General features: G+C 62.3%; 1 protein-coding gene across 6 annotated transcripts in view; it reads right to left on the bottom strand.

Annotated features, from left to right (window-relative positions):
• LOC128333793 (cytosolic purine 5'-nucleotidase-like) overlaps nt 1-17,163 on the bottom strand; it is a 26,638-nt gene extending 9,475 nt beyond the window's left edge. For 2 of the 6 annotated variants that reach the window (XM_053269782.1, XM_053269783.1), the window contains exons 1-5: nt 8,729-9,190; nt 7,710-7,894; nt 2,592-2,665; nt 1,751-1,868; nt 1,542-1,637 (exon numbers count right to left, since the gene is read on the bottom strand). In XM_053269782.1, the coding sequence (XP_053125757.1) occupies nt 1,542-1,637; nt 1,751-1,868; nt 2,592-2,665; nt 7,710-7,894; nt 8,729-9,175 (920 nt within the window). In that variant the 5' untranslated portion in view covers nt 9,176-9,190. Of the gene's footprint in view, nt 1-1,541; nt 1,638-1,750; nt 1,869-2,591; nt 2,666-6,370; nt 6,389-7,709; nt 7,895-8,728; nt 9,191-16,767 lie in introns of those variants that run through there. The other 4 variants (XM_053269784.1, XM_053269786.1, XM_053269785.1 and 1 more) reach the window with 4 other exon arrangements.

Genomic DNA, 17,163 nt, shown 5'->3' with positions numbered 1-17,163 from the left:
CAGAGCTGCAGGCCAAGCAGCGCCCGTCGCCCGGTCACCTCCTCTCCCGTGCCAGAGGGTGGCTTGCAGCCTGCCCGTCCCTGGAATGTCCCCTGGGGCGGGGGGGGGAGGTGCCCAGACCTCCCTCCCGCTCTGGGATGCTCCTACAAAGGCGGCTTCTCAGCTGTGCCAGCAGCTGCCCAGTCACTCAGTGCCCGGCCAGCAGCACCCAAGAGCCCCCCCCCTTGCTTGAGCCTCCCTGGCAGGGAGGGGGAACCCAACAGGGGCATCAGCTGCTCAAAATAATGGCCGGAGCAGGAGGAGGAGCAATGGCTGCCCCATCCGGCAAGGCCGAAAAAGGCCCCCTGGCCTCCCCTCCGGCCTGCCTTCCTCTGCTGCTCCCCCCCCCCCGGGCTCTGGCTGCCGGTGAGGCACGTTTCTCCAGCCCCGAGCAGAGCAGAGCAGAGCAGCTGCCCTCCACAGAGACCCAGCAGGCTCCGGCTTCTCCACCATCAGCACTCAGCGCTGCACTCAGCGGGGCGTGTGAGGCGGGAGGCATTTCACCCGAACTGGGCTGCCCGGAGCCAGGGCTGGGCTGGAAAGGGGGCTGCCAGGAGCTCTGCTGGGCCTGCCGGCCACTGCCAAGGGGCCACAGGAGGAGCGGGTGGCCCTCCGGTCCCTGGACGGGACACACACACGCACGCACGCACGCACCGTCCTGGCGGTGGAAAGGAGGCCACAGTCGTCCGGGCAGGATTTAGCTCCATGACAGCAGCTGAGAACCATCCCCCACCGGCACTCCCCCCCCCCCCCCGCCCAGCCCAACAGCTATTCTCAGCCTGCCACAAAAACAGCCGTTGGAGGAGGAGCACCTCCCGGGGGAAAGGGGGCCCCTGGGTGGGGGGGGAAGGGGGCCCCTGAGGGAGCCAAGGCCACATTCAAGGTGGCCAGTGGCCACTCCCAGGGCTGAGGGACCAGGAAGCCACCTGTCGGAGTGCGCGGGGGGGGGCAGTTCTCGCTCCAAGCTCCGCCAAGGGGAAATGGGCCGGCGGCGTGGGGAGAGGCAGGAGCTGGTGCTGCCCACGGCGGGCCTCCTTCCTCCCAGTCTCCCACACATTGCAAAGGGCTCCAGGCTGAGGGAAAGGCCCTGGTGGGGCAGCAGCAAGGCTGGTGGGGGCCAGCGGGCAGCCAGCGGGGTCCGCGTGGGCTGAAGGGAGGACTGCCGCTGCCCAGAATTCACACCCGCCCCACCGAGGAGGCCCCCTCCAGGCCTGAAAGGTCCAGCAGGGGCAGGGCTGCCCCATCTCACCCTGGGCTCAGCCAGACTCCGGACGGGCCGCCTGGGGCTGCTCCCCTCCAGGAAGGCGGCTTCAGGCTACAGGGCGACTTTCTCCAGGGTCTGGTCGAGCTGCCGTCACAGCAGCACTCGGGCAGGGGCGGCCGGGGGGCTTCCGGGAATGGGGGGAGCCGGACTGGCTTGGAGGAGCAAGGGGCCACTGGCCATCGCTGCACACACAGAGAGAGACTCCTCCCCCACCCCACGGGGAGAGGGCAGCACCTACCCCTTGAGGAAGCAGAAGCCGTGGGCACACACCAGCAGGTTCCCGTGGGAGTCAACCTTCAGCAAATTCCCATACAGGGCATCAAAGACCAGACCTCTGCAGAGGGAAGAGAAGAGGCTCTCTGAGCAGGGCCACCCCCTGTCCCCACCCCACCCCCCTGCCACGTCCACCCCCAAAGCCGTTCGGCCTGGGCCGGCGGGGCCCCTTACCTGGTGGGGAAAGTGGGGTCATATCTGTACTCCAGGATCTCATGCGGGTAGCCGATGGAGACCAGCCGCTCCAGCAGCAGTTCGAAGGCCAGCTCCTCGTAGTCCGGGGACTTGTACACTGCCAAACCCCACAGAGCTGAGCAAGCCCAGGAAGGCTCCAGGCCGCCTGCCCCGCGGTCCCTTGCCCTGCCTCCCACGACCCCCCACCACCACCACCACCACTGGGTCTTGGGCCTCCCTTTTTGTTGCCAGGAACGAGTCAGCAAACATTCTATGATGGAGCCGAGAAAAAGCACCCCCCCCCCCGGCCAGGTGGGAGCAACAGGCAGGCCTGTCACCAGGGGGGCGCGTGGTCTGAGCAGAAGGGCAGCCGTGCTGCGTCAGACCCAGGGGGGTCACAAAAAGCAGCCCGGGGCAGCGGATGGCTTCCCCCATTGCTTCTCCCTAGGATCTTCAGAGGTATACTGCCCTTGAACAGGGAAGTGTTATGGTGTCATCGTGACAGTCCCTGGACTTTTCTTGGTGCCGTGTTCTCTGCTGCAGCAAAGGAAAACCGCTCTCCCTGGGCCCCCTTCAGTCATCTTTATGACCATGCACAAAGTTTGTCTTCAGTACAAAGGACAGGCCATTTACAAATCCCACTAACTCCGTCCTGTTCCTCCACATGCATGCATGCTCATATGCCAGCAAGGACTAACTTGACGTTTGGTGCAAGAGACCTGCTTCTCCCCAGAACAGGGACCAAGAGGCATGCAAAGGCACAAGCCATGGGCACTCACCTCCCTTCCCAAGGCTGGAAAGAAGAAACCCAGTGGCTCTCCATTCAATGCCTTCAACTTACTTGCTAGAGTGTAGTCCATATCAAAGCCAAAGCACTTGATCTTCTCTAGGGCCAGGCTCCGGTTCACAAAGATCCTAGGCAGGAGACGGGATGGAAAGGGGATCACGCTGGAGGGGTCTGCTGGCCAAGCATCTCCATCGGTGTTTGTTTTCTCTCCCTCTCCCGAAGCTCTCTGGCTTCCCACTTGCCGCCACTGCCTCCTCCACTCAACTGCCATTCAGCCAGCCTGAACTGCTCTAACTCCCAATCACAGCCCCAGTTCAGAAGACCCGACAGCCAAGCAGACCCTCCAACTCACCACCTCTGCCCTCTCCACCCAAAGCCCCCTGATGGGCTCCCATCTGTGACAAGGGCCTCTGCTGAATGATCCCATCTCCAGACTCGGTGATCATGATGCCAGTTGACATTGGCCATCATGAGCCCACCGCCGCCATTTTGGCTCCTGTGTTTGGGACGTGCCCTAACAGATGGCAGGATGTGGCGGCAGTGAGAAAGATTCTGGCTTTGCCTTCTTCTTCCCTGAACCCCCTCCTACTCCTTCCACCCAAGGAGAGGCCCTTGTCCTTTGGGGCTCCCTCGATGGGCAGTGCGGCTGTGCATGTGCAGAGCTGCTGTGGTTGCCTTGCCCTCTGGGCAGTCCCATGTTTTCCCCAGACGCACCCAGCGGACCTGGGGGTGGGGACTAACCACAGGCTGGCTCTTGCTGTCGAGGAACCTTTCTGTTCCGCCCAGTGGGCTGCCACATCCTTTAGAGCCCCCCCCCCCCGGCCAGATGGCCCCTCTGTGGGTGCTGCTGCTGCTGCATGCACCCCCCCTCGGCTCCCACCCAGATACCCCACGCTCCTTCTCCTGCTGCCCTCGACCCTCCTGCTGTCTTTCCTCATTTGCCCCTCTTGGCAGAAAAGTGGTTGGTCTCTGCTGCGGCTTCTACACGGGCCGCAAGCATCTTGGCCCGGACTGGCCAACAGCCCTCCCGGCCTTGCCCTATGCCTGCGGGCACCTCCCAGCCCCCAGCCCCCCGGTGCTGCTGCCCCCAGCACTCCAGCCTGACGGACGCGCAGGGAGGGCTGGCTCGGGGGATGCGGAGCAGAGGGTGGCTGGCTGGGCGGCCGGCCGGACAACTGCCACGTGGCTCCCGGGCAGACTGTGTCAACAGGTTTCCCATTACAGGGATTTATGAGCTCTGAAATCCAGCCTCTTCCCCTCGCAGCAGCTCCCCACCCAGGGAATCTCACATCTGCTGCGGAGAGGCTCCCGGAGGAGAGGTCCGAGCTCAGACCAGGCTCAGCAAAGCCGCTTCAGGGCATCCACCAGCTGCTGGGATCCGGGACCCGGCCTGCCTCCCCCCTCGGCCCCCAGGACAGGGCCGGCTCCTCCCCTCTGACCGGCACATGCGGGGTCAGCAGGGCAACCCTCTGCCAAGGCATCCCAACCATGTTCAAGTGATGTGTTACGATCCCCAGAGTCACGGCCAGCTTCTGCCATTGCCCAACGGCTACCGGCAGCCCCCCAGCCCCCCTCTGGCCCTCCGCTACGGCTGTCACCGCAGAAGACGCGGCCCAGAAGGAAACGGATCCTGCATCCCTCGCTGCGGCTCTAGCGGGGGCAAAGGCCACCATGCTCAAGCAGGGGCTTCCTGCCTGGCTGGTGAGGGGAGGGATGGGCGGGAGAAGCAGCACATCTGGAGGCACTCTGGGGAGGCCCTCCGCAGGAGCAGCGCATGGCCGGCCCATCGGCACGCCCTCCTGGCCCAGCTCAGGGCAGCCGCTCACTCCTGAGCAGGCTATCCGGCCGAGGGGGGGGTGCCCCTTGGGGGCCGAGCTCCTGCAATGGTCTGGCCCCGGCAGGGGGAGGCGGGTTGTCCTCTGGAGGTGGCTGAAAGGCAGCCCGGAACTCCTGCAGGTGGCCCTCCACGTCCCCCCAGGGGGCTCCCCAAGCCACTGGCCAGCTCAAAGGGCTTCCCAGGGAGACCCCTCTGCCTCCAGGCGGCTGGCTGGGGGTCGCTTCTCCGCCTGCACATGGGAAGGAGGGACACCAGCCGCTGCCTGCCTGCCTGCCTGCCAGGAGCTCGCTCCGACCCAGATGCAGCCGAGAGCAGGAGCCAGGAAGGCCCCCCCCCCCGGGACTCTCCCCACTCCACAGGAGTGGCACCTAGATTCTGCGTTCAGGCCGCATCCCCCGGCTGGCCACCCTGCGGGCCTCGAGATCCTGCCGCCTCTCTGCAAAGGGAGCTGCTTCCACAGGGCCCAGCAGCCCCCAGGGAGGCCCCCGGCCCCACACCAGCCCCACTGCAGGTGGAGGGCAGCAGACAGGGGCTTCCCCTGCCCGTGTGTGGCCTGTGGGAGGGAGCGACACGCGGCCCTGCCTGACCTTGGCGCCTGCGTCACAGCGTTTCGCCAGCGCCCGAAATCTGCCGCAAGAGGCCAAGCCTTGATCTCTCCTATCAGCACTTGACAACGGCCTCGTGGCCACCTTGCCAGGTGATGAAACGGCCTTCCGGCCTCGGCCAGCTGCCCTCCAGGCTGTGTGCTCTCCTGCCCCCACGCCAGGGAATCTGGGAGGAGAGCCGGTGCCAGGCAGGGGTGTGTGCGCTCCAGCCCTCTGGGTAGGCCTGGCACCAGGGGGAGGAGGGCGGCCCAGCCCCCGCCCCCCCCCCCCGGGCAAAGGCCCAGCCGCCTCTTCTTGGCAGCCACACGTGCGTTCCGTTGCCCACGGCTCCCAGACCTGCCCCAGCCTGGGCCCTATAGAGGCCCACGTCCCACAGACCTCCCGGAGGCGGCCCGTCCCCCTCCCCTGTGCTGCTGCCGGCTGATCGGGCCCAGAGGCAGGCCCTGCGAGGCTCTGCTGCCCGCAAGAGCTGGCGCTCCGAGGAGCCACGAGGGAGAAGAGCGAGTGCTGGCCGTGGGGCAGACGGGGAGCCAGGGAGGCCAGAGCCCGTCTCTTGAGGCTGCCCCCGGGCCACAGCCGGCCACAAGCCCTCTCTGCCAGGCCCACCACAGCGACTCCAGCCACCTGCTTGCCGGCCCCTCAGCAAGCCGTCCTGGCTCCAGGCACCGTTGAGGGCTGCAGCTGTGCCGGCCAGAGGCGGAGACCGCCCCAGGAGGACCTGCGGTTATTCCTCTCCAAGAGGGGCAGCCACACTCAGGGGCGGGGCCGGAGGGGGGGCAGCAACTACAATCCTGCGTTGGGGGGGGGAGTCCTGCTGGAGAGGCGGCAGCAGCAGTGAGGACAGGCACAGAGCCCCCCCCTCCCCACGCTACAGGGGGCATGAAACTTTAACTGACTCTTAAAAGTTTTTAAATGGTTTTGGTTTTGTTGATTGGTATGTTGTGGTTTGAGGTGTTTAATGTGTTTTTAATGGAATGTTCTAATGTTGTGTGGTGAGCAGCCCAGAGAACCGTTGGTTGTGGAGCGACTAAGAAATAAAGGTGATGCTGCAGGCAGACTCTGGAGACGACCATGGAAGAGGCCTCCTCCGCCTGCTCCTCCTCCTCCTCCTCCTCCTGGCTGCTCCCAGGGGCCGGGGCCCAGCTCGACACGGAGGTCACTCTGGATGCCAGCGAGGCAGCAGCAGCAGCAGCAGCACATGGCTCCTGGGACACCCCCCCGCCCCCGCTCTTGATCGGCCACCCCTTATTCAGCTGGAAGGGAGGGCGCTGCCTGGACAGAAAACCAGCAGCACCAACACCTCCCCTGAACAGAGCCGGAAAGGCTGGCTCAAGGGGGAGCGATCCAGCAGCCCCCAGCAGCATACTGGTCCTCCCTGGCGAGTCACTCACCCTTGCTTGGAGGCGTGCCCATGGGGCCAGTCCTGGCCCCTGAGGAAGGGAGCAGAAAAGGTGCTAGCCCTTTAAGTTGGCACGGAAGAGGTCAGCCGGACAGGGACAATCCAAGTTAATAGAGCAGAAAACTCTCTTTTGAAATGGAAATCAGCCCTGGGCTGCAGGAGATGAAGAAGGATCCCAGCCAGACCTGCGTCTGGGACACACAAGAGACCTCCGGTGCCCTCAGCAGCACTTGGAGGAGGAGGAGCAGCAACAGCAGCAGCCCCCCCTCCCCCCCCCGGGCAGCATGGCCAGGAGGACGACTTCTTCCAGGGGAGGTGGGGGCGGGCAGGCACCTGGTGCCCCCCCCGTGCCGGGCAGGGTGGTGATGGCATTGCTGCCAGGTGGGAGAGCAGGATGGGGAGGCTCAGCAGGGCCAGTTGGGGGGCACAGGGCAGGCGAGGGATGGCCCCAAACCCCACCTAGCTCTGCTTCCTGGGGAAGTGGCCGCTGCCGCGGGTGGCCAAGCAGGTCCTTTGCTGCCACTGAGGCCCATCCTGCACCGGCTGCTCCGTCTGGCTGGAGGAGGAGAGGCCCGCTGAGGTTCTCCTCCTGGCCCCCTCGGCCGGCCGCTGCACCCAGGAGCTGCTCCGTCTCCTGGTCTAATCTCCCGAAGGCACCGAGTGAAGATCAGGTTTGTTTGGCCAAGGCGCAGCAGACCCCATCAGGAACTACCGCTGGACTCAGCCCCAAGGAGGTGCAGGAGCCCCCCCCGCCCGCGAGGGCACATCCCCCTCAGCCCTGCCCCGGGGTGGGGGGGGGCTGGCTGGTGCACCCTTAGTCCTGCTGTGGCAAAGGTTGCCCAGCGCTGATGCCAAGGCTTCCTGAGCTCACAGCCAGCCAGAGAAGAGAATGGAGGGGTGTCCAGGCCTGCCAGGGCTCAGCCCCCTCGCCCCATTCTGAGCAGAGAGCTCCCTGCTTCCCCCCCCCCCAGGCTCAACCCCTACAGTGGATCAAGAGAACTCCCCACATAGACACACACCAGCAGCAGGGGCGGGCCGGCGGGAAGGCAGGCTGGCTCTCTCGCTGCCCCACAAGGAGAATGGGGAGTCATCTCTCCCCCCCCCCCGGATACCCTGCAGTTCCGTGGGGCCAAGAGCGTCCCAGGCCAGAGGCTGGCAGAAGCCGCACCATCCAGAGGAGCAGCCGCCGCCGCCGCCGCCGGGAGCCCTGCCTGCCTGCCGACCGACCCCTAACACTCTGGTCCAGAGGCGGCCCCCGGCAAGGCGCTGCTGCTGCTGCTGCTGCTGCTGCTGCTGCGCCCCCTCCCCAGCGGGGCTCGCTGCCCCCTTACCGGTGGTGGTAGTCGCGCTTGATGGCCGCCCGGTGCTCCGTGTGGCCCAGCTCTTTGGGCTCCTGCGGCAAGGCGGGCGGGCTGCCCGTGGCCGGCGGCTCCCTGGTGATGCTGCCCATCTCCGGTCTGCCAGAGGCTGCAGCTGGGCTGGCTCTGTGGAGGAGGTCGGGCTGGCGCCTGCTCCCCTTGGAGGCGAGAGATAGCGGGCTATCAGCCCTGCCCAGCTGATGGTCTCCTCCCCTGGCAGCCCCCAGCCCCAGCCCCTTCCTCCTCCCCCCCCCCCGGGCCAGCACGTTGCTTCACCCCAGCCCGCCCGCACGCCAGCCCCACTCGCGTGCCTGGCTTGGAGGGCTGCCCCCGCCGGGCTTCTCCTCCGGGCCAGGCCCCTCTGCCCTCCTGCCGTCGGGCGTATTTTTAGCCGCCACCGTGCGCGGGGCTCCCTGCACAGTCGAGGCCACTCCAGCCGGGCCTCCACGCCGCCCTCCTCCTGGCCCAAGCGGCAGGCAGGCAGGCAGCCCCAGGGCGCGCACACGCCTCCCTGGCCTGGCCTGGCCTGGCCGAATCCAACCCGGGCGGCGGAGAGAACCGGGGAGGAGTCTGGGGGAAGTTGTGGGATCCCGCCTGCTGCGAGTGCCGCCGCCGCCGCCGCCGCCGCGGGGGAAGGTGGCCCGCTCCGGGGAGAGAGCAGCAGCGGCAGCGGCAGCATCTGCTGCAGGGGAGGATGTGGTGGGCAGCAGAAGTGCCTCGGTGGGGCCTCCGGGGGCAGCCGGTGGAGGACCCCCCCCCGCCCGTCTGGCGCACGCGGGAGGAGCGAAAGGGAGGGCTTCCGCAGGGGGGTGCGAGTTCGGGGGAGAGGAGAAGAGCCCCGCCGCCGCCGCCGCCGCCGCCGCAGCCATCACGCTTCCACGGTGGGGCGGGAGAGGAGAGCGGCGCCGAAGCCCCCCAGCGCCGTGCCCAGAGAGGCCGCCGCCGCCGCCGCCCGAGGCCTGCCGGGAAGTGCCCGCCTCGCTGGGACACACCTGGGACGGGGTTGCCGGGTCGGTCTCGCCCAGCTCCGCGCGAGCCCTCCAGGGACCCTCCGCGCACCAACGCGCAGGAGAGCCGCGGCGCCGCCTCTGTGTGCAGTTGGCCGCCGCCGCCGCCGCCGCCGGGCTTTCCCCGCAGGAGGACCCCAGCAGAGGCCTCTGGGAGGCAGCTCCTGGCGGGGCCTGGCAGCCGCTCAGCTGCGGCGGGGGCTCCTGCTCGCTCTTCCCAGCTGGCCCCTTCGCGAGGAGGCCTCCTCCGCCCTGAGCCGCAGCGCCCATGCCGGAAAGCTGCTCGCTCCGCATCCATCCATCCCTCCCGATAAGCCGGCCATTGGCCAAACCAGAGGCCGCCGATGAGCAACAGGCGGCTTTCTTGCCGCAAAGCTGGGTCTCCCTCCCGCCTGCAGGGCAGGCTGCTGGGGTTGGAAGCCAGCCTCTCATGGCCGTGCTGGGGGCCGTGGGGGGGAGATGCGGGTGCCGAAGCCGCGACTGAACTAAGCAGCTCTCCGGGCCAGCAGCAGAGGTGCCCCTAGGGGCCTGTGGAGCCTGGCCCTCAAGGCCCTTCCTTGCCAGTTCAGCATCCTCCCTCCAGCCTTGCCCCACAGATTTATTATTTATTTGATTTGATTTATATACCGCTCTTCCGAAATGGCTCAGGGCGGTTTACAGTTAAAACAGAAAACATTAAAAACAATTAAAACAGAGATACAAATATAAATACCAATTTAAAACAACTTAAAAAACAATTAAACTAACAAAACAATTAAAACCCTGAAAACCAGGTATTAAAACTGATTAAAACCCCTGAAAGGCCAGGCCAAACAGATAGGTTTTAAGGGCTCTCTTGAAGGACAGTAAAGAATCAAGATTACGAATTTCCGCCGGGAGTGCATTCCACAGTCCAGGAGCAGCTACAGAGAAGGCCCCGCCTCTGAGTCGTCACCAAACGAACCGGTGACAACTGGAGACGGACCTCCCCAGATGACCCTAACGTGCGGTGGGGATCACGGAAAAGAAGATTTCTTTCCCCACTCCCCTCTGGGTCTCAAGCACACAGCACAGGTCATCACACTGGGCTGCCCCACGCGATGATCACACTGCCCAGGCTCGGACTGGCCAACAGGGCATATTCCCAGTGCGCCCCGCTGCACTCGGCAGCAAGGAATGCTCCCACCCTGCAGCACCCATTGTTCTGCTCAAAACCCGGCGCCCTCCCCACATACATTCACCGCCCTCTCCGTGCCCCCCCCCCATCCGGCCCTGACACCACCACTGTGCCCTCTAAGGTGTGCGCACGCTCCCAGGCTTTTGGATGCCTGCTCAGGTGGAATCAGGAAGGCCCCACTCTGGGTGCACGTGGTGCACACAAACAGCCTTGATCCTGCCGCCCAGAATGAAACTCAGGATGGAAAGAGGAGAAGGGTCACTGCCCACCACCCAGGACAGGCGGATCTGGGGGCCCCAGGCAGTGTGGAGGCCCTGGACTTGGGCCCAGACGCCCAGTGGCAAGAGTGTAGGGCTGCCATATTCTGGCTTTCCAAATCTGGGTGCTTAATTTGTATATTATGTAAATTGGCTTGAAAATAATCTTGCCTATGCAAATTAGCATCTGGCTTTCTTTCCAGTTGGCTTGTATTGCTCTGGATACCTACCAACAATAGTTGGGGAAGTTATCTTTGCCTGACCATTTTCCTTGACATATTAACAGCAGCAATAGAGTAAAAAAAATGCACAGCTTTTTAATTAAGGCTGCAGTTCTGTACACATTTATCTGAGAGAAGATCTCATTGAAAACAAAGTTGGTTACTTCTAAGTAGGCATGCATTGAACGTGAAGCCAAGAAAGTCCTTAAACAGTACAATGCACAACCTGGTAGGCAGGCAGTGATTCACATCAAAAGCAAGCTCTCCTCTCCACTGCCCTGCTGATCACAAACAAGGCCACATTCCTCAGGGGATGACTGTGCTTGTGAAAGCGGAACCCTCCCAGCTCGGCTCCTGGGCTCTTCCTCTCCTAATCCAAGTCCAGCCATTGAGCAGAAGAGTGATGGCGCATTTTGCTCCATAACTCCACTTCTACAAGGGCTAGAGCTTAGCTGTGGTTTCTTTTTTCCTTTTGTTTTTTTGCTTTAAAAAAAAATCAAAGCTTGAAATCCAGGTGAAACTCGGCATTCCGGAGGGCACGGCAACTCTACCAGAGTGCCACTGCCTGGCAGAGCCTTTGCTTTGAGAGAGAGCTGAGCCATGAACTCTGAGCCCTTTGTTAAGCAAGGCCCACCCTGGTTTGCATTTGGATGGGAGAGCACAGGTGAGCCCTTTAGGGCCACAGAGGCTCTGTGGAAGAGTCCCTGCTTGGCCTGCAGGGGGTCCCTTCCTGGAGCATTCCCCCGGTAGGGCTGGGAGAGCGACTCCTGCCTGGAACCTGGGAGAGCTGCTGCCAGTCTGTGCACACAGAACGGAGCTCAATGGACCAAGGGTTTGGCTCAGTATATGGCAGCTTCCTATGGCCCTATGCAGCAGAAGGCCCAGGCTCAGTCCCTGACAGCATCTCCAGGGGAAGGATTCCAGGCCCTGGGGTGGGCAAGATCCTGCTGTCCACTACGCAGCACATGATCCTGGGCTGGAAGGACCCAAGGCAGCCCTGATCGTCTGCTCCACACTCTTTCCTGAGGAAGGCTCGGGTGAGCAGAGCGTCTTGCCTCCGGATGCCTTTGAGCAGGGGCGTATCTAGGGTGCGGCAGGCAGGGCACATGCCCCAGGCACCACTTGAAGGGGGGCGCCATTTTTTAAAAATTTTTTTTAAAAGGCCACCGAAAACAAAATGGCCACCGCGCATGCTCAAATGGCCTCTGTGAGGCCCTAGGCCATGCCAGGCCTTGCAGAGGCATTTGAGCATGCGCAGTGGCCATTTTGTTTTCAGTGGCCATTTTTTTAAAAAAATTAAAAATGGCCACCGCACATGCTCAAATGATCCCTGCGAGGCCCTAGATGCCAGAGGGGGGAGGGGGAACCTTTGCAAAAACAAAAACAAAAAAACCAGCCTTTAGGAAGCCCCCCGAAGGGGCTACAAGTAATTTTTTTTAAAAAAAATGTCACTGTACACATATTTAGTTTGGCACTATGTACAGAGAATCAGGGCTTGTGAATACTGAGCTGAAGCTTATGAGCTAGAATTGTATTCATTTGCTCTTATTTTGCTTCTTGTGATAAGTGAGTTAAATGTGATGTCTTAATAATATGGCTATTAATGGTGAGTGTCTTTGAATCAGTGTGAAATCCTTAGTATTAAGGCCACTGGGAGTTTATGGCTCTCTTTCTCTCATTTTAACTGTCTTTCTGAAATACTAGACTATATTCCAAGCAGTGACACAGTTTACTCTGCATATCCTTCAATTATTTTCAGAGTATCTGGGAAAAGTTAAATTCTCCATTTATGTTTAAAACTTATGTAATAGTGATGCTAGTAGATGCATAGTAGAGAATTAGACAGGCACTTCTGTTTAGTTTCCCAAGTACACCTCCACATAGTATTTGGGTATTTCATGAACCCCAGCATACTGAAATTTGTAGTTTTCTAGCATTTTTTGGTCTGGCTACATCCACTGCTAAATAGTTTTTGAAATATTAAAAGATTAATGAGCTTGACTTGTATTTTTGAGCTGATGTTATGGTAAAATTATCTGAAAGATGGGTGTCAGATGTTTGGGATGGGGGCACAATTTCAGTGCTTGCCCTAGGCGCTATTTTCCCTAGATACGCCTCTGCCTTTGAGTCTCCCAGGGAGCAAGTGCACGGAGTGGTCCAGGAGATACGATGCACTTTTGACTCCCAACCATATGTTGACAACGTTCCTCCTCAGAGACCCTCGAGTAAATGCGGTGGTCCTGGGAGAAGAGGGCAGACCTCTAAAAGCCTGGCAACTGCTTACAGAGCAGGAAGACCAGGCGGGCCGCTTTCCACACCCAGTAGAGGGAGGTGGGAAGTGGGGTCCCCAACAAGGAGCCGTTCGGGGACTGGGGATGCTGTGGGACCTTCTCCATCCCTGCTCTGGAGTTCGGCGTCTACAGTGAGGTGGCCAAATTTCGGGACAACACCCAACTATTCAGGCCAGTAGAAACCAGAGTGGATTGTGCAGCACTCCAAAAAGCAGGGTGACCTCCTAGGAGCCCTCTCTTCTTGCTGCCATGACAGTTAGCTGGAAGGGGGCCCACCCCGGCCAATTTGCCCCAGGCCCCACATCCCGCCAGGGGTCTCTGAGGACACCCCTGCCCAAAAGAGCCCTGGCTACGGGGAGAATGGACAGCACGGAAGGTTTTTTCCATTCTTTGATGTTAGAAATGTTCTCTTCCTTTGGGGTAAATACGGGTATATGACCTGTACGCAACCCATTTTTAAAGGGGGGCGTTTTAAATTCAGTCTTGTCTTCTATTCGGGTGAATCCGAATAGTTGCAGTCAAGTGTAACTACATGGGGCATGATTGGGGAGGGGCCACGCCGTGATATTGCAGCTGCTCGGCCAGCAGGCGGCCCCCTCCAGGTCTCTGCTGGCAGCTTCTCCAGGGGGAAGGCTGGGGAAGGCCGGTCTCTGGGCCAGCGCCTGGCTGTGCCTGCCGGGTCTTCAGCGGGTGGCTGATTTGGCCAGATCCTGCTGTGAGCCAAACTGGGCACAACACAGCTCCATGGTTCCGTTGCTGTATGTTCTGTGGCTGCTTTGGGCTCTGCTTTCTAGTTTGTCCTTGTCCCAGCACCCACGTGGGGCGGGGTGGGAGGCTGGGAACGATGGACGAGATGGGTGCCCACTACACCGCGAGTCTTTCCTTTCGTGGGGATGGACTGTGGTGCGGGGGGGGGGTTCTCCAGAGATGAAGCGGGTGGGCTTCCCACGGAGTCCACTCCCCCCCCCCACTCCTGGATGACCCCACCCTGGCTCAGCCCCTTATCTCTGCTGCTGTTTAGAGAGCAAACACTGAGTCAGCAACATTTCTGGGCTGCAGGGGAAGGGCCCCTGCTTTGCATGCAGCAGGAGGTCCCAGACTGAGTCCCTGGAAGCATCTCCCAGGCGGGCGGGTGGGTGGGGAAGAAGACCCTTCGGAAAGACAGTCCTGGCAGAGAGGCCCAAGAACCTGATGAGAGAAGGCAGCTTTGGGGGGGGGGCTGAAGTTCAGGGGTAGAGCCCCTGCTTTGCATGGCTGAGTCCCAGGCTGAGTTCCTGGCAGCCTCTCCAAGGGGGACGGATGGGGAAGACCCCTCCCTGCCTGCCTGCCTGGACTCCTGCTGCCAGCCAGCATGGAGCTAGAGGGAGCAGCAGGAGTCTGGCAAAGGCAGCTCCATTTGCACAGACACAGGAGGGGCTGGAAGGTGGCAGTGATGGAGGAGGGTGGGAAGTCTGGGGATCTCAAGAGACCTCCGTGAGAGATCCCCAGAGACCACCCCCACCCCTCCATGTCCACCAGATCATGCCCCCCCCCAGCCTTCTAAAAGCAGCAGCTGGCAGTACAAAAGGTAGACGTCTGGGACCACCACCAACCCCTATAAATGGAGGAAAGCCAATCAGGACCCAGGCAGGACTGTACCCCGTGCCCTGAGAGGGACCCGATGACGGCCTGGCCAGGATCCTCTTCCAGAGCTGGGCAGGGCTGAGCTCAGGTGTGGGAGAGTGAGCTTCAAGGAAGGGGACCCAGAAGAGGCTGACCATTTGGAGACAGACCCTCCCCCCATAGGCCCCAGTGCCCCCACTGGCTCTCCCTATAGGCCAGGCCAGGCCTGTGTGGCACGGGGGGGGCATCATTTCTGAGAACCCCCACCCACCCACCCGGCCAGGAGCTGGGGAGGTGTCCAGCCAGGCTCCAAGCGTCCGTGCGTGCACCCTCCCAAAATACTGGCCGTGTGTCTGCAAACATCAAGGGGGGGGTGACCAGGTGTGGCTGCTCTGGGGCAGGGTGGGGTGCGTCTCTCCTCCGCTGCTGCAGTCCTACTATGCTTAAGAAGAAGTTGCTCATGAGCATATGGTGAGTGCCATCAAATCAGCAGGCAACAGCTGCCATCAGCACAATGAGTAAGAGGGAGCCTTTTAGGCAGACTCTTCTGATCATACCTGGGACAAGGAATGCTCACTGTAGGGGTGGAGGGCTGCCCATTTATAGTACCACGTAGTAAGCAGCATTCGCAGCTGCATTTCGGCACAAACCAGAGGTCCTGCGATTCTGCTTCGGAAGGCTGCCAGGACCCCCTGCGGCCAGAAGCCCAGGCCTGCTCTTTGGGGCGCAGCAGCAGCGGCCTCCGTGAGAGACGTCGGTCTGTGTTCCAAAGACAAGACCGGCAGGATGCTTGAGGACCGTTGGAGAGGGGCATCCCTCTTCCCTGTGGCCAACCTGCCCCCCACCCCCTCATGACCTCCGCCTCTGGGGAGAAGAGGCAGCAGCGGTGGCAGCAGCAGGGACCCCGCAGGGACCTGGAAGGAGACGGGCCTGCAGGCACCTCACGGCAGCTGCCTCTTCTACCCAGCGGGCAGGGACTGTGTGCCTGGAGTGGGAAGAGGATACAGCAGCCCAGAGCCCTGCCTGAAAGGCCCCTGAAAGGCCTGCTGGGGGCATCACTGGGCGGGGTGTGCAACCCTCCTCAGCCCCAGGAAACATGCTGGGCCATGTGCCCCCCCCCCGCCCCGCTGCCCCACATGGCCCTTTTCATTTCCCTGCAGCACCTCTCCCCCTGGGGGCGACTCCAATCCACAAACACTTCTGGAAGCCCAGTTGGGCTGGGGGCGGGGGCGGGGCTTGGTTCTGCATGGAGATGCCTCATCTTGCATTGCTGGCTAGCTCCTCTGGAACTGCCCTGATGCTCCTTCAGAAGCCCCTTTCAGACATGATGCGCAACACTCGTGCCATGAGTGGGCACAGGTGCTACAGCAGGACACTTCCTGCCTCTGCTTTTGGAAGGAACACGGACAGGGACAGTCATCCACCCAGAAGGAAAACCTGCCCAAGCGTACAGGCCTGAGTGTCTCCAGAGTCCAACTCAGCCCTTGCTCCAGTAGAATGGCAGCAGGTCTTAGGCAGCCGGCAAAAGTTGCATGGAGTCAGCGTGGTGCAGTGGTTAGGGCTGGACAAGGACCGGAGAGACCCGAGTTCAAATCCCCCTTCAGCCATGAGACTTGCTGGGTGACTCTGGGCCAGTCACTGCTCTCTCAGCCTAGCCTACTTCACAGGGTTGTTGTGAGGAGAAGGTTATGTATGTAGTACACTCCGGGCTCCTTGGAGGAAGAGCGGGGTATAAAATGTAATTTAAAAAAAACAAAACCCATCACCCCTTTGAATGGGAGCCCGGTGAATCTTGATCATGGTGGCCATCTGGACAGTTAAGACAACTGAGAGCTTCTTGGGTTGCTCTCGGCCCTCAGGATCCTGAACCCTTTGCTAGTGGGTGCATATAAATACGCCGCCCTGCAGTAGGGAAACCCCACAGCAGCAGCCGCAAGCAGCCGCAGCCTCCGAGAACTCAAGGGCGGCAGGCCTCCGCCCAAGTCAGCTCCGAGCCGAGGAGGAGGAGGAGGGCCAAGAAGAAGTAGGGAGCTGGGGGAGGGCGGCATCCCGCAGAGACATCCCCCCCCCACCCGTCGGCGGCGGGCAGAGAGCGGGGCCAACAGCAGCAGCAGCCGCAGCCACTGCGCAGCCAGGAGACTCCTCGCACCAGCAGCAGCCGCGGAGGGAGTCGGCCACAAGCCCAAGCGCGGGCGCCCCAACCAGAGCAGCTGCCCCCCCCCCGGATGCTGCGCCCCACTTTCTGCGGCAAGGACGAGCGCCTCCTGGCAGCCCACCGCCGCCTCCGCTCCCTCCCAGGCCGGAGGCGCTCTCCTCTCCTCTTGCGCTGCGGGTCCCCCCAGCCAAGCCCGGAGCTAGCGGGGAGGGGCTCCGAAGCGTCCAGCCTCCTGCGAGGGTCACCACGTGCCCCATCGCAGCCTCCCCCCCGCCCCGCAGAAATCTCTGCCGGGGGAGTAGCAGCAGTTCTCCCCCCGCCCCGCCCCGCCCCGCTCCTTACCTCCCCTCCCTCGATCTGCTCCGCTGCCATGCCGCCCGTTGCCTCCGGGGGCGGGGGGTTGCGCTGCCGAGTGGTTGCTCAGCCTCTTGCTCGGGGGGGGGGATCTCGAAGGCTCCCTCCTTGGCCTCCCCCGCCCCCGGTCTCTGGCCCTTCCAGGCAGGCATCTCCAGAGCTGGCTTGTTCGGAAACCTGCTGCGGAGGGGGGACTCCAGCCCGGGGCGGCGGCGGCGTCCAGGGCCCTCTGCGCCCTCCGGCCGGCAGCTGAGCCGGCGCCTGGCCCTGGAGCCGGAGGGGGCGCCATTGGCTGCCCGCTCCCACCACGGCCCTGCTGCAGCCGGGCACGTTCGTCGAAGGCGGCTGCTCCCGCGGCTCCTCCAAGGCGCAACAGGCAGCCCA

The sequence above is a fragment of the Hemicordylus capensis genome, chromosome 8, assembly GCF_027244095.1.
Source record: "Hemicordylus capensis ecotype Gifberg chromosome 8, rHemCap1.1.pri, whole genome shotgun sequence".
Taxonomy (NCBI): domain Eukaryota; kingdom Metazoa; phylum Chordata; class Lepidosauria; order Squamata; family Cordylidae; genus Hemicordylus; species Hemicordylus capensis.
The sequence above is the reverse complement of the archived record's forward strand: the minus strand, read 5'-3'. Positions and strand labels throughout refer to the sequence as shown.